Source organism: Panthera uncia, chromosome X (assembly GCF_023721935.1).
Source record: "Panthera uncia isolate 11264 chromosome X, Puncia_PCG_1.0, whole genome shotgun sequence".
NCBI classification, from domain to species: domain Eukaryota; kingdom Metazoa; phylum Chordata; class Mammalia; order Carnivora; family Felidae; genus Panthera; species Panthera uncia.
Genome location: NC_064817.1, coordinates 40,901,717 through 40,916,844, shown reverse-complemented (window position 1 = coordinate 40,916,844; position 15,128 = coordinate 40,901,717). Strand labels below are relative to the sequence as shown.

The following is a 15,128-nucleotide window of genomic DNA, read 5'->3' as shown; positions in this document are numbered from 1 at the left end:
TTACGTCCCCATCCATGCCTCAGCTTAGACTGCAGTCAGAGTCCCTCATTTATTCAGGATCCAAGGCCCTAACCCCAATAAACTGTAGCCAAATTCCCACACTCTGGACGATCACCCCAGATAAGGGTTGGGGTCAGGTGGGCAGGGGTCTGGAGCCAAGGCCATAGCAGGAGGAATTGCACAGCCAACAGAGGGAATGGCTAGGGCAAGCACTTGGCCATGGCCCCCAACATCCCAAATCCCTGCCTAAGGCCAGGAGGAGACCTGTGCTGGGGGTTCCTCAGGCCTCACGGACCCGCCCCAGGAGGCCAGCGTTCTCCTGGCGAAGGGCTCGGTAGTCCTCGCGGATCTTCTCCAGGTTGCTGAGGGTCTTCTTTCCCATCTCCGTCTCGATCTAAGGCAACGCGAATCACATCCCTTCAGTGGGCCTGGCCCCCTTCCCAGCTCCTGTTAGCCACCCTGCCTCCATGGAGGCCACTCAAGGCCCCTCCCGTGCTCCCCCCACCCTCCTCCAACAATAGCCTGCTGTGTCCCACCGACAGGCCTCTGCACGTGTCATCTGTTCACCTAAAGCATCATTTGCTATATGGCAGGATTAGCCACCGCATACTCAAGCTGAAGCCCTGGGAGGCAGGTGTGAAGACCTTTGGGGTGGAAACTGGGGCTCAGAGAAGGCCACCGGCCTATGCCAGCTCACATACACACAGCTACTAAGGGGCAAGGCTGAGAGTCCAGCCACAGGCTGTGTCCGGTCCCACAGCCTCTCGTGATGTTAACCAAGCAGCTGTCCACTGGCCTGCCTTGGTTTCCCCTCCTACCCCAAGCCTCACCTGCTCCTCAAGGTCTCGAACCTCCCGCATGATTGTGCCTGTGTCCTCGATGGTCTGGATGAGCTGGCTGCAGTTCTGGGGACGGCAGGAGCAGAAGGCTTGCACCCCAGCCATGCCCCACCCCAGGCAGCCCCAGGCACGCTTCTCCACTCACCTCGTGCAAAGCAGCTAGATACTTGTATGCCTTCCGAACGGCATCATCCTTCTTGGCATCCTGACCGGACAAAAGGGATCAGTGGGCCTCCCCCACGCTCCCCACATCTACCACCTCCAGGACCCCACAAGGCCACCCTCTCCCACTCCCCTGACTTCATCCTCCATGGCGCACAGCCAGGCCCAAGCAGCAGTGTACCTACAAGGCTCACACAGGGCCTAGGCCCAAGCCAACCTGTGAGCAGACAGGCAGGCAGTAGCCTAGCACCGCCCCCCACCCCTCCACCTGGCCCAGCCTGTCCCACACCTTGAAAACAAGCTCATCAGTCACTGCAAATGTCCGGTCCAGCTTCCCAGACAAGGAGTTGATTTCCTTCTGAAGTTCCTTTGTGTCCGATAAGATCTGGTGAAGAGCAGTGTAGCCAATAAGCCCATGTCTGGCACAGACTAGCAGGCCAGCTGAGGGCATTCGTGCGCATGCTCTCACATCCAGACAGGGTGTGAGTCACTGCATCGGGTGTGGCTGGAGTGGACTGGGTAGGACCGCTCTGTGTTGGGGTATGGCTACACAGCTCTGCCTTTCGGAGGGAGTGGGGTGTCCATGTGGCCATGCTACACACATCTGCCCCTTGGGCGTGCCTGCCCGTGTGCCCCAACCCCCCACAGCCATGATGGTGCACCTTAGTGATCTCTTCCTTCTGCTTTCGGATGTTGCCCACAATCTCCAAGATGCGCTGGGTATAGGCCAGCCGGGACACGTCTCGAGGCAGGGTCTCCAGCTCTGATACCTAGGTGGGGACACAGCAGGCATTCCCCTGGGACCCCCACCCCCACCCACTCCGAACCACCCAGGGCTCCCCATGCAGGCCTTACCAGCTGCTTATAGACCTCCTCCTTCCTGCGGGCCTCTTCGGCAGCTGCCCGAACACTCTGGTGCAGCTCCTGGATCTCTGCCAGCCGTCGAGAAGATTCCAGCTGCCAGGACCCCATGGGCAGAGGGACAGTGAGCAGAGCACAGGGATGGCCCCCTAGGGAGGGACTGAACCTGCCCCCCACATACAGCCCAGGACCCCACAACCTACCTCTCTGCAGTCCTGGAGCTTTCGGAGTTGGCGGTACTCAGCCAGGAGAGGGACCCGGTGCTTTTCCCACTGACCCGCCAAGTGGATCACCCGCTGGGCACTACTCTCTACCACGAGCTAGGTGGGGGTGGGGGTGGTGGTAGGGGATACCCGTCACACAGGCTGGACCCTTCCGACTCCAACCCTCCCACCCAGCCATGGCACCAGCCCCACCTGCAGCTTGGCGAGGTTGGCAGCACCGTCAGGCAGCAGCTCCACAGCCCGGCTCTTCAAGCGCAGGGCCTGCTCACGCTCCGCTGTGCTCAGCTCGCTCTGCCGACACTCGGTCTCCACCTGGCACCCGTGACCCCCACTGCCGTCATTGCAGGAGCCCAGCCACACACTACATCCCCCACTGAGCCTGGAAAGCCCTAGCCTAGCCTGAGCCCCCACAGATGACAACACATCCCTCTACCCTCTATTGGCCCCCTGGCCTGTCCTGATTGCCACAGAAACCTACAAGCGGTGAGAGACACCCATAGTCCCCTGTGACCCCTCCACATCCACAATGACCCCCAGGAACCCTGACAAGGCCCACCAGCCCCTGCCCACACAGATCCGTCATGCCCACACAGATGCCCACAGATGCTCGCACCCCTCCTGATTCTCATAGACACACACATGGCCTGACTGATGCCCACAGGTGACCCAACCCCATAGGTCCAACCCCCCAACCCTACATCCCTCTCTCACCCCCACTGGTTTTCCTGAATCATCAAGAGCCCACAGGTCCCCAAGGTCGCCTGTGAACCCTTCTAACATCTGCAGACCCCTACAAAGTCCTCTCAGCCCCTTCAAGTCCCTCTAGGCCCTCTAGGCCCCACTGTGACCCACCCCCACCTCCCACCTGCACGAGGCTGATTCCCAGGGTCTTCATGTCGGCTTCAACCTCTTCAATGTTATGCTTCACTCCATCCAGTTGTTCCCGAAGAGACTCCAGCTCCTGCTCTTGAGCTGCCCGTGTGTCCTGGGAGGCACAGGTCAATTGGATGGGGGTGTCGGGCCCAGCAGGCAGGCAAGGGCCCAGAACGCCCGCCACTGCTCTGCTTACCTGTTCAGGCCGCTGGGAGGTGGCCGGCACATCAGACACCTGGGCTGCCTGGGCCTCAGGCTCCTGGGGGAGTGAGAAGGGAGTATCCTGACTGTTGAGGAAAGGCCCTGCCCCTCCCAGCCCAGCCTTAGCACCCCCTCCAAGTGCCCTCCCTGCACCATCCTCATGTCCACTCAACCACTGACAGCTGTCAGACTGAGTGTATAAGGACCCAGGCACTCTCTGAGACCACAGGCTAGAAGCATTTGCTCATAAAGAAACCTCCCTGACCCTGACAGCTCCTGCCCACCTGCCCATGAGAAGGATCAGCACCCTTCTGGGTAAAGGACAGAAGATATCTCCAGAGGAGACTGTCTGGGGGAAGCCGGGAGTTGCACAAGGAGCACTCCTACACCCTTACATGGTCTCCTGCCCTCCACCCTCTCTCCACTGAAGCCCCTGAGAACCCAGGGGACGCCTCTGGGTATCCACCCCAGTGTGGAGAGGGCATGCCCAGTGGGAACACAGAAACCTGTGTGGACAAAGTGTGCTGTCTGTACACAGAGCAACCCTGTGAGCCTGCCTCGGCCCCGTCAGCACGCCGGTGTCCATTGAGACACACTCACGGGATGGAAGGTGAACTTCTCTGAGTGTGTGAAGCGGGAGCCCTTGGAAGCACCAGTCCTGGCTCCAGCACCCCAGGCCTGCAGCAGCTCCCCCAGGTCTCGGGCTTGTGGAGGGGCCCCTGGCCGGCCCCAGGTGTGGCGCAGATGCTCAGCCAGGTGCTTCTGTAGCCGCTGCCGCTGAGCCCATGTGTCCTCCTGGAAACAGATGGCAGGGCAGACAGGAGGGCGTAGAGGCCCACTAGGCACCCAAGGCCCTGTCTCCTCCAGGGAGCTGCCTGACAAAGTGCTACCAACCAGTCATGGCCACCCAATAGCCTCTCCCACCGAGGGGGCCCAGTCCCCCTCTCCTGACCCACCGGTCTGGGAGCTCCCCAAGGACAGGGTCCCCTCCTCACAGCCACGCTTCTCTCCACACCAGAGGAGCAAATCAGTAGCTCCCAAATAAGAGAGGAACATTAAAGGGTATGTGGGGACAAAGCAGAGACAGAGAGCCAAAGGTGCTAGGCAGAGAAGCAGGTAGACGCAGAGTGGAATGGGGCGGGGGACAGAGGTAGTTTTGAGACAACTGAGGAAATCTGATTACAAACTCAGTGACAGTATTAAAAGATTATTGTTAATGTTACTCAGTGTGAAAAAGACCCAGTGGTTACTTTAAAAAGTGAATGCCCTTATGAGTTAAGAGATGTATACTTCAGTATTTAGAGTTGAAATGGCATGAATACTGGGATTTGCTTTAAAATAATACTGAAAGGGGGCACCTGGGTGGCTCAGTCAGTTAAGCGACTGACTCTTGATATCAGCTCAGATCGTGATCTCCTGGTCATGAGATCGAGCCCTGTGTCGGGCTCTGCACTGAGTGTGGACCTGCTTGGGATATATTCTTTCTCTCTCTCTCTCTCTCTCTCTCTCTCTCTCTGCCCTGCACCCATGCTCTCACTCACTCTCTCAAAATAAATAAACATTTTCTTAAAATAATAGTGAAAAAAATCGGGGGAGAACAGATGAAGAAAGATTGGTGAGACGCTTATAGTTGAAGGTGGATTACAGCTCCATAAGATTCATTACAATATTCTATTTCTGTGTTCGAAAATCTCTGTAAGTTTAAAAAAGATGGACAGAAGTAAAGATGGAACAAGTGGCAGTGGGGGAGGCAGGGGGCAAACAGAACAGACAGTTACAGAGGTGAACAGACGGGAAGGGGAGAGACGCAGTACAGACATGAGGAGACAGACAGAAGGGTGGGAAGGAGGGGCAGCAAAGCCACAGAACAAGAAAAGCAGTGACCAGAAGAGACAGTGCAGAGATCTAGGGACAGAAAAAAATGAGTATTGGTGACAGTGGCAGAGACAGAGAAAGAATGAGACACTCGGGGGTGGGAAAAAGGTAGTAGAAACAGGAAGGAAGGAGTCAAGTCCTGACCATTCTGGTTGCTGGGAGCCTACACGTGGTTCAGTCAAGCACTAGCCTGAGCTGGGGGGGGGGGTACTATCAGCTCCTGTATCTCAGAATTGGAAACCAAGGCTCTGGGGAGGGATACTGACTTGTCTGAGGCCCACAGTCTTTCTGGCTCCGGTGTTCTCTCAGGGGAGGAGCCAGGGAGGTGCATGCATGCAGAGGGGGGATGATGAAGGACAAAGTGGGGAAAGGAGGGGGCAGAGGACCAAGGGAAGCTGAGATGGGAGCAGCAGGAAGCAGCCATGAGCAGGAGCCCTGGCAGTTGGGAGCCAAGCGTCGGGCAGTACCTGGGTGGGATGGCGTGGTGCCCGGTGGACCCAGTCCTCATCCCCAGGGTGGTCCTGGCCCATGTGCTGGCAGAGCTGGATGGCATGGCATTCGAGGAGTGAGGCCACCCTCCCAGTGGGCTGGGGCACCTGGGTGGGGGCTGGTAGCAGCAGAGGACTCGCCTGGAACTCCCGGGACTCTGGAGGCAGGAACAGAGTCAGCTAGCCCTCCTGCCTGGCCGCCTGGCCATAGGGTCAGGCCCACCTTTACCCTTCTCTCCAGCCCCTCTCTGCAGCTTCACACTTACCTCCTCTGGAACTCAACTCAGACATGGCCAGCCTGGTAGTGTGGAAAGGCTTCTGGGAGGCAGAGCCCTGGTGGGAAAGCAGAATCAGAGCCTCCATGATGAACTGTAATAGGGGCACTGGTGGGAGGGGGGTCAAAAACCTGAGCCCCCTGGGGTGGGGGGGCAAGCTAGGGATGAGCAACATCGATATAAGTTGGGGGGGGGTCCCACCTGGAGGTGCTGTAGCTTGGGAGTGCGAAGGAGGGGAGGGACCCAGGGCAGGGCCAGCTGGTCCCGGATTTGGCTCCCGATGGCCCGGAGAAGGATAGCTGAGTCACCTATGAAGAGTGGGGAAGGAGTATCAATCAGGTGACAGTGCCACAGTTCCAAAAATGCATATGCCAGGAAAGCAGCCGTGGCTCTGGGACCCCGTCCCAGAGATGCAGATCTGTCTAGCTATGGTTCTCACACTTGGCCATTCAACACTTACTGAGCACCTACTATGGATCAGTCACTGTTCTAGACTCTTGGGATCCTTCGGTGAACAAGCTGATAAACATCCCTGCCCTCATGGAACCAGCATGCTGGTAGAAGAGAACATGACGAAGGTCATGAGTACGATACAGAAAACTGTCGGATGGTGATCCAAGAGGAGGGTAAAAACTGCGGAGAGGAGCATGTCATTTTAAACAAGGCAGTCTGAGGAGGGCCTCCCCAAAGGGACATGTGAACAAAACCTCTAAAAGGTAAGGGGGTGAACCAGGAGGATATCCAGGGGAAGAATAATTTGGCAAATACAAAGGCCCTGATGCCTGGAGTGGCTGAGAAGCACCAAGGAGGCCCATGTGGTTGGCGGGGGTGAGGGGGGGGGGAGCAAGGAGGAGGTGAGGCAGAGAGGACCCTCCCAGAACAAACTCCCCACCTGGGGCAGCCCAAGCCCAGACCCCCTTCCCCCTGCACTGCCTCCCCTCCCCCAGCCCCAATCTCCCTCTCCTACCCAGCTCTCCCAAAGACACATCCCACACACACCCCCAACCTTTTTACCACCTCCACCTCTCTCAGCCCCTCCGCCACACTCTCCTTCACCCCACCATGCCCTGGGCAGCCCATACCTGCAGGCTGATCTGCATCCTCAGAGGCATCGGAGGGCAGACGCTCAGCCAAGAAGAGAAGTAGATCCCGGAGATCAGGCTCACTGGGGTAGAGGAAGTTCTGATAGCCAAGCTCCAGCGGATAGCCCAGGTCCTGGGGGTTGGGGAGGTAGCCTCTATTAGGCAGCCAGAATCCTCCTGCCCTGGGAGCCCTGGGCCTAGACCACAAACGCTCCCACTCTCTCACCAACCACTACTCTCTGAACTTCCCCTTGGCTCCCCAAGGCTTCCAGACCTCCGGGGGAAGCCACAAAGTGATTATAGTCAATGCTACAGAGAGCAAGAAATAAGATTAAAGCTCTGGCCTAACTATGAGCCAAAATCCAGAGGCCATAAAAGAGAAAATGAATATTTCTGAATACATGAAAAGAAACAAAATTTTTTAATGTTTATTTATTTGTTTTTGAGAGAGAAAGAGAGAGAGGGAAGGAAAGAGAGAGAACAAGAGCAGGGGAGGGGAAGACAGAGAGAGGGCGAAAGAAAATCCCAAGAAGGCTCCTTGCTGCCGGTGCAGAGCCTGATGAGGAGCTCGAACTCACGAATCACAAGTTCATGACCTGAGCTGAAATCAAGAGTCAGACATTTAACCAACTGAACCACCCTTGTGTCTGAAACAAAAATTTTAAAGAATATAATTACCAAAGTCAAACAGTGATGACAAGATGGAAAAAAAATATTTGGAGTTCCTATCACACACAAAGAGTAAATCAACCTAGTATATTAAGAGTAAACAAGCAGGGGCCTGGGTGGTTCAGTGGGTTGAGCATCTGACTCTTGATTTTGGCTCAGGTCATGATCCCCGGGTCATGGCATCGAGCCCCACATCGGGCTCTGCTTGGGATTCTCCCTCCCTTTCCCTCTGCCCCTCTCCCTGACTCATGCTTTCTCTCTATACATAAATCTCAAAAAAAAAAAAAAAACTAAAGCAATAAAAGACTGGTAATACAAGAGAAAAGTCGGCAAAAGATAGGAACAGGCAGCTCACAGAAAAAGAAATGAAAATGGCCCTTAAACATAGGCAAATATATCCAACCTTGCTTATAAGAAAGGCGCAAACTGAAAGCACATTGAGAGATCTCACACAAGCATCACCGACCCGGGACCACCTGACGTTCTCTTCTCCAGGTGCACGCTGGGAGGGAGCCCCCATTGCTCTGGCAGTGTTCCTGCCCAAAACCTGCATCTAATCATAAGAAAACACTCTGACCAACTCAAATCATAGGGCATTCCATCCAACAGCTGGCCTAGACTCTTCAGAAACATTCCTCATCACAAAAGAAACAAAGAAACAAAAACAAGGGAGGACTGTAGGATGTGTCTGATTAGAGACGCAACAGTGAAATAAAATGTGTGATCCTCGATTAGATTCTACAGGTTTTTAAGAAAAAAAAAAAAAACGCTACAAAGGATATTTTTGGGGACAACAGGGGATATTTGGCCACGCACTAGGTATTAGATACTGGTATTCTAATATATACTGTCAATACTAATATATACTATCAATATTACATTTCATGGGTGTGATCACAACATTGTGGTTATGCTGGCAAATATCCTTCTACTTAGGAGAGGCATGCTGAAAATTTTAGTGTCATGCTGTCTGCCACTTTCAAATGGCTCAGCAAAAAAAAAGTGTGTGTGTGTGTGTGTGTGTGTGTGTGTGCATCTATATACAGAGACAAGAATGGAGCAAAATGTTAACACTATAGGAAACTAGGAGAAGGGTATACAAGGGTTATACAAGGGTTATCATTCCACTTTTGTTTTTCTTTAAATTTGAAAGTTTGTCAAAGTACAAAGCTGAGGAGAAAAACTATACTGAGATGCCATTCCTCACCTACTGAACAAGCAAAAATCAGTGGACAAGGCTGTGGAGAAACAGGTGCTCTCTCCTACACTGCTGTTGGGAAGGCCAAAATTAAATAAAGCCCAGGGAGGGCAATTTGGCAAAGTCTAACAAAACAACACACTTGATTAATTTACAACGTAGCACCAGTAACTCATAGAGACTTTCCTCAACACAACAGCCAAACTAACGAAAAAGCTGCTAAAGAAGAAATAAAAAGGGGCAGAGACCTGGAAAGTGAAGGGCTCTGAAAAAAAAACTTCACGTGGTTCAAAGATGACCTCAAGTCGACCCTCCCACAGTTATAAGAGGGCCTTTTCTCCCCAGCTTCAAACCAGGAAGCAGGCTTTTGGTTTTGCTTTTTCCCTTCCAGACTCTGCAGAGTATATAGATGTGCTCTCGGGAGAAAAACCACCAGGAAACGGAGAATATGAAATGCCATGAAAAGGAAGGACAGGCTGTCCGATCATGTTAAATAAAATGCTCCGAGTGGATCACTTTCTGATACAGGTGTTTTAGACTATTTCAAAGAAATATGCTCTCGACTTGCTTCATGGTTTGTTATGTACCTTAGACAGTTATTAAGTTAGGTGGAAAGGACTTTTAGTATGAGTCATGAACCATTGCTTATAACCAGAAACTGGGCAATTAAAATCTCTTTAATACGAAAAGAAAGAAAGAAATGAAAAAGAAAGGGGAAAGAAGTATATTCACATTTGCTTATATCTGCATTAAAAAAAGAAGAAGAACCAGAAAGACACACAAGAAGCCAATCAAATAACTCCCTTATAGCAGACAGGCAGGGTAATGGAGTGAACAGTCTGGAATGGGAGCCTCGGCGAGGTATCATGTTCCTTCTGTCACACCTTGGAGATCCCTTTTACCCCTTCAATAGCTAACCACCTTTTACTTGGTTAACACTTCTTTAAAATTTTTTTTTAATGTTTATTTATTTTTGAGAGACAGAGAGAGACAGAGAATGAGCAGGGGAGGGGCAGAGGGAGACACAGAATCCAAAGCAGGCTTCAGGCTCTAAGAGTCAGCACACAGCCTGACACAGGGCTCAAACCCACAAACCGTGAGATCATGACTCAAGCTGAAGTCGGACACTTAACCAACCGAGCCACCCAGGCGCCCCTTGGTTAACAATTCTTTATATCAAAATTTCCCTGTTCCAACTACTGCTGGGGTTTCTATCTCCAGACTGGACCCTGTCTAATAAAATGACCTACTCAAAACAATAATTTTTTAGAAATTTTTATTTTTATTTTAGAAATAATTTTCCAGGCTTTGGTATAAAAAGATCGGAGTTGGGGCGCCTGGGTGGCTCAGTCGGTTAAGCGGCCGACTTCGGCTCAGGTCATGATCTCATGGTCCGTGAGTTCCAGCCCCACGTCGGGCTCTGTGCTTACAGCTCAGAGCCTGGAGCCTGTTTCAGATTCTGTGTCTCCCTCTCTCTGACCCTCCCCCATTCATGCTCTGTCTCTCTCTGTCTGAAAAATAAACGTTAAAAAAAAATTTTAAAAAGATCAGAGTTAAACTCCATCAACTGCTACTTACTGGCTATAAAGCCTTGGACCAGTTATTTAACCACTTGGAAACTCAAGTTTCCTAGCTGTAAAATGGGGCTGATAGTACTTTCCCTATGTGTCTGCCTTAAGAGATCAGAGGCCCTATCAGGGTTCTGGGTGAGGACTGAGACACCAGCCCAGAAAGCCTTTTTCTCTGCCAGAGTTGCTGTTGGTCTGGAGCTGCATGGGCTCTGAAAGCAGACTTCCTGGATCCAAATCCAAGTTTTGCCTCTTCCCAACCTTGTGACCTCAGGCAAATCACTTAACTTCTTGGTGCTTTGCTTTCCTCATCTGAAAAAAGGAATACCAATGGTATCTACTTCTGAAAGTTGTCGCAAGAATTAAGTAAGTTAACATCATGTCACCACAGTGCCCAACACAGGGCATACACTCAGAAAACATCATTATTACCTGCATGTGTGTGTATTAGGTCACAACATAAGGTCACAGTCAAAAGAGTGTGAAAACCACTGGCTTTTAAGCTACCTTATTTTGGGTTCTTTCCGACACCTGCAATCAAAGAGTTGTGACTGATATAGAAACTCATTCCAGGAGTCAGGTGTGTGAAGTGATAGACACCAAACTATGGAGGTGGCTGAGTGGCAGAAAGTGGTTCCAGGCGTGGGGCACACGAAGAGGCAGACAGCCGAACATGGAAGCATCCATCTGGGTTAGAAGAGACCTTTTCTGGGGCGCCTGGGTGGCTCAGTCAGTTGAGCGTCTGACTCTTGATTTCGGCTCAGGTCATGATCTCGCAGTTTGTGGGTTCGAGCCCCATGTCGGGCTCTGTGCTGACAGCACGGGTCCTGCTTGGGATTCTCTCCCTCCATCTCTCTCTCTCTCTCTGTTCCTCGGCTTGCTTTCTCTCTCTCTTCCAATCTCAAAATAAATAAACATTTAAAAAAAAAAAAAAACAAGAGACCTTTTCTGCCTACTGCAGGCAAACGGAGGTTCTGGGGCCAATCGAGGGTCCCTCTTGGCCACACTCTCTGCCCCACACTAGAGAGAGTGTAAGCGCAGGGAAGCCAACACCAGATCCAGTGAGAGTCCACACAAACAGAAGAGAGGAATAGAGAAACAGGGGAAGCCAGATCCCCAACTCCTCCTCAACATCACTGTGTACTGTCCTTGGTCTAAGAGAACAGAACTTCTCCCTTAAAAAGTGTCATCCTCGAGAAAACAGCTCCAGGCCAGGGGATAGATTGCCGGGCTCGAGAGGGCACCAAGGGCCCCAGAGAGAAGAACCTGAGAACCCCCAAGAGCAAAGTGAACCTGAGATCTAAGGGAAGGGCAGAGCCCCACAGCCTACTGTTAAGAGATAGACACTACGTAAGCAAGGTACAAACTCAAGAAACTTGACCACCCTGTCCCCAGAGGCTAAATGGAAATTTTCACCCTACCACCATATACTAGGTCTGTTTGGCCATGTTTACATTCATTAAAAGCCATAGGTTGCTGGGATGCAAGCAGCCAGATCGGGCCTATCTAAGAAGAGTAAAACCACTTGCACAAAGCTTATTATATCCAGCTTTTTACATATCAGCTCATTTTTAATGCTCATAGCAACCCTATGTGGTGGGTACAATTCTTACGTCCATTTTGCAAGTGAGGAAACTGAAGCCCAAAGATATTAAGAGACTAACCCAAAGTCACAGAGCCAGCAAGCTAGGAGAAATGACATTACTCAGAGCCTCTTGGTGTTAAGCGTCACAAACTAGATCAACTCATTTAATGCCCATAAGGACTCTACTTTTATCATCTCAGTTTCACAAATAAAGGAAACTGAAGCCCAGAAGGGTTACGGTAAAACAGTTCACAAGCAGTATAGTGAGGGCCTGAGCAACTTGGACGGTTTGACCATAGACCCAACATCCTTAACCACTAATGAACACTAAACCACCAGGGGAGGTGGCAGAGAGGAAAGGCAAGAGTTTCAAAGGAGCTTAGTAACTTTGTGAAGGAGGAAGGAAGAGGCTGTGTGTATTGGGAGGAGGGCACTCACCATGCAGGCCTGAGCCAGGCTCATGGCCAGGCGGAACCGGGCGGACATGGCCAGAGGCAGCAGGGGACTGAGGCCAGAGCCCACAGCAGGATTGATCACACGCAGACAACGGACCACAGCTTCTACAACCAACTCAGTGGTGAAGGCTCGCAGGGTCTGCACATCTGGAGGAACTGCCCTGAAAAAGAAGGGAGCAGGCTCAGTGTAGGAAGTAGCCAGGAAACGGGGATCATGCTGGGCCCTGCTGCCTTCTGGAAGCCTTAGTATCAGGTGGGAGTAGGGAGGATGACCACATTTAAAACAGGTCCTAGGTGTTGGTGACTGCGACTTCCATTTGGGAAACTAAGAACTGGGGAAGTCCTTAGGTCCTAATGGTGGACAGAAGGGATCTGAATTCAAAAAAATCTCAAATTTCCTTATGATTAAAAGTCTTAAATTTCTGGGGTCTGGGAAGGGCAAGGGACCCAGGCGGCATGCTCTCTGGGTTTCTGGATTCCCAGGTATCATGTTCCCTGCATGTCAGGGCCCCTAGATATTGAGCTCCTGGAGTTTTGAGACTAGATATTGGGAGTCCCGGGTTTTCAGGACTTCCAAACGTCAGGGTCCCTAGATGTCAAGATCCCTGGATAATAAGACCTTCTAGTTTCAAGCAATCTAGACATCAGGCTCCCTAGATATTGGCACCCTGGGGTTTTAGGGGCCTCGAATACAGAAGTCCTTGTGCGTCAGGGTCACTAAGTGTTGAGATCGCCAGATTTTAGGATCTGGGAATTTAAAAAGCCCAGGTGTTGGGGAACAGGGTTTGAAGGTTCCCAAGTATCCAGTCCCAGGGTTTTTGAGTGCCAGGGTCCTGGGTGTTTAAATTCCCTGGTACTCAAAATACAGGTGGCTTAGATTTTCCCAGTATCAGGGTCCCAAGGTATTGATGTCAAGATCCACAGATTTCAGGGTACTGGGTCTTGAGGTTCCAAGGTTTTAAGGTCTCGAGATGTCTGGATCCTGGAGTTTAGTGTTTACCAAGCGTCGGGGTCAAAGGGTTTGCGAAGCCCCTGATGTCACAGTGCCTGCGTGTGTGTGTGTGTGTGTGTGTGTGCGCGCGCGCGCGCACGTATGTGTCTGTGAAAGGGACCAGGGGTGTCTTAGGGTCCTGGAAGTTGGAACCCTGGATATCAACGTCCAGGGTTTTAAGGTTCCCGGGTGACTGGGTCCAGAGTTTTGTAGTCCCGGATGTGGGTATTTAGGGGTGGGCGGGGGCTGTGTCCTTACGTGCCGGCCTGGCGAAGGGAATGGATGAGGATTCGGTCCGCCTCCTCCATGATGGAGCCGTGTTCGAGTCCGAGGCCGGGTCCAGGGCCGGGTCCGAGCAAGAGAGGCGCGGCTGTAGAAACCCCGCTCCGCACTCTCGGTCCAAGGAGTGTCACAGGCTGCGCGGGGACAGACGGGAAGTGTAGTTCCGAGAGTGAGTGTGGCGCACGCCGGACGCCTGGCGTCCTGGTGCAAAGGTGCGTATGTAGGCTTGAGTGTGCAATGGCTGCTGGGACTTGTAGTTCTTCCGCTTGCAGTCCGGGGGCGGGGGGGGGGTCTTCCAAGGAGGCAAAGAAATATACCTTGAGCGAGAGCGAGAGCGCGAGCGTGTGTGCCTTTGTACGCGCGTGCCCGCGCGCATTGTTCAAAAAAGGGACCAGCCTGAGAGCGGCTTCCTGACACGTACGTTCAAGGCGGCATTCATCTTACCGTTGTAAAAGTGTACAAGTTAAGGGCTGGGGCTTTAGCGTAACGCGGCTACGGTTGAATCTTAGCTTTTTAGCTCAAGTCTTTAGCTCAAGTAGCTAAAGGTGCAACGGTGGGCAGGTTACATAACTTCCCTGTGTCTTAGTTTCTTCATCTAAAATAGAACTATCACTATACCTGCTTCCTAGGATTAAAACAATTAATTCATGTAAAGCATTGTTACCGTGTACCTGACACATAATACAGTAGCAAAGCATTACATACATTGTAATCACTAGTATTCATGCATTCTGTAATGCTTTTTTTCAATTTGTTTACATATGTGTACACTCCAAAGAATAATTGCACAGTAAACATTCATGAAATCCCCATTCATTAAAAAGACCACCCTGTCTCCACTGAGCAGGGTGTGAGTCACATTTGTCACATTTGTCAGGGTGTGAGCCAAATGTGAGCCACATTTGTCATAAATCATGTGGACATATATGTGGGGCTCAGTTTCTGAACTCTGTTCTGTTCTTAATTACTGTAGCTTTATAACAGTAAACAGTGATCTGGAATGTCCTCCCATATTGTACTTTTTCAAAGGATTTTGGCTTTTCTAGGTCCTTTGTGTATCGATATACATTTTAGAATCAATTAGTCAAATTCCATGGAAAAATCTTTTAGGATTTCGTTCCGGACTACACTGAATCTCTAGATCATTTTGGGAAGAATTGAAATGTTCACAACATTGACTATTTCTATTAGTAAATTTAACATATCTCTCCATTTGGTTAGGTCCCCTTTAATCACTTGATAATATTTGATCATTTTTTCCCATGGAGATCGTGCCCATATGTATATTGTGTTAGGTCTATCTCTATGTACTTCAAAGTTCAGATACTGTTGGGAAGTGATATCCTTTTTCTTATTTTAATTTCTGACTGGTGCTGGTATGTAGTTTACAAAAATATTTTTTAAAAATCAGTGCCATTTCTGTTGCCAAGCCCTGGCCCATAAATATCCTCTTTGCCCCTACTCACCCTCCCATCCAACCCTGCTATGGCCCCGCCCTGT

At 51.2% G+C, this 15,128-nt stretch overlaps 1 protein-coding gene across 1 annotated transcript; it reads right to left on the bottom strand.

The window, feature by feature from the left end:
* Positions 1-35: 35 nt before the first annotated feature.
* On the bottom strand, positions 36-13,831 carry CCDC22 (coiled-coil domain containing 22). Its single transcript, XM_049643840.1, has 17 exons — positions 13,605-13,831; positions 12,339-12,516; positions 6,881-7,013; positions 6,000-6,106; positions 5,790-5,856; positions 5,503-5,681; positions 3,761-3,955; positions 3,156-3,218; positions 2,952-3,071; positions 2,279-2,398; positions 2,066-2,182; positions 1,857-1,958; positions 1,664-1,771; positions 1,291-1,386; positions 985-1,044; positions 831-905; positions 36-394 (listed from the first exon to the last, which is right to left on the bottom strand). The coding sequence occupies exons 1-17, from the start codon at positions 13,652-13,654 to the stop codon at positions 281-283; spliced, it is 1,884 nt and encodes a 627-aa protein (XP_049499797.1). The 5' UTR covers positions 13,655-13,831; the 3' UTR covers positions 36-280.
* Between the last annotated feature and the right edge of the window lie 1,297 nt (positions 13,832-15,128).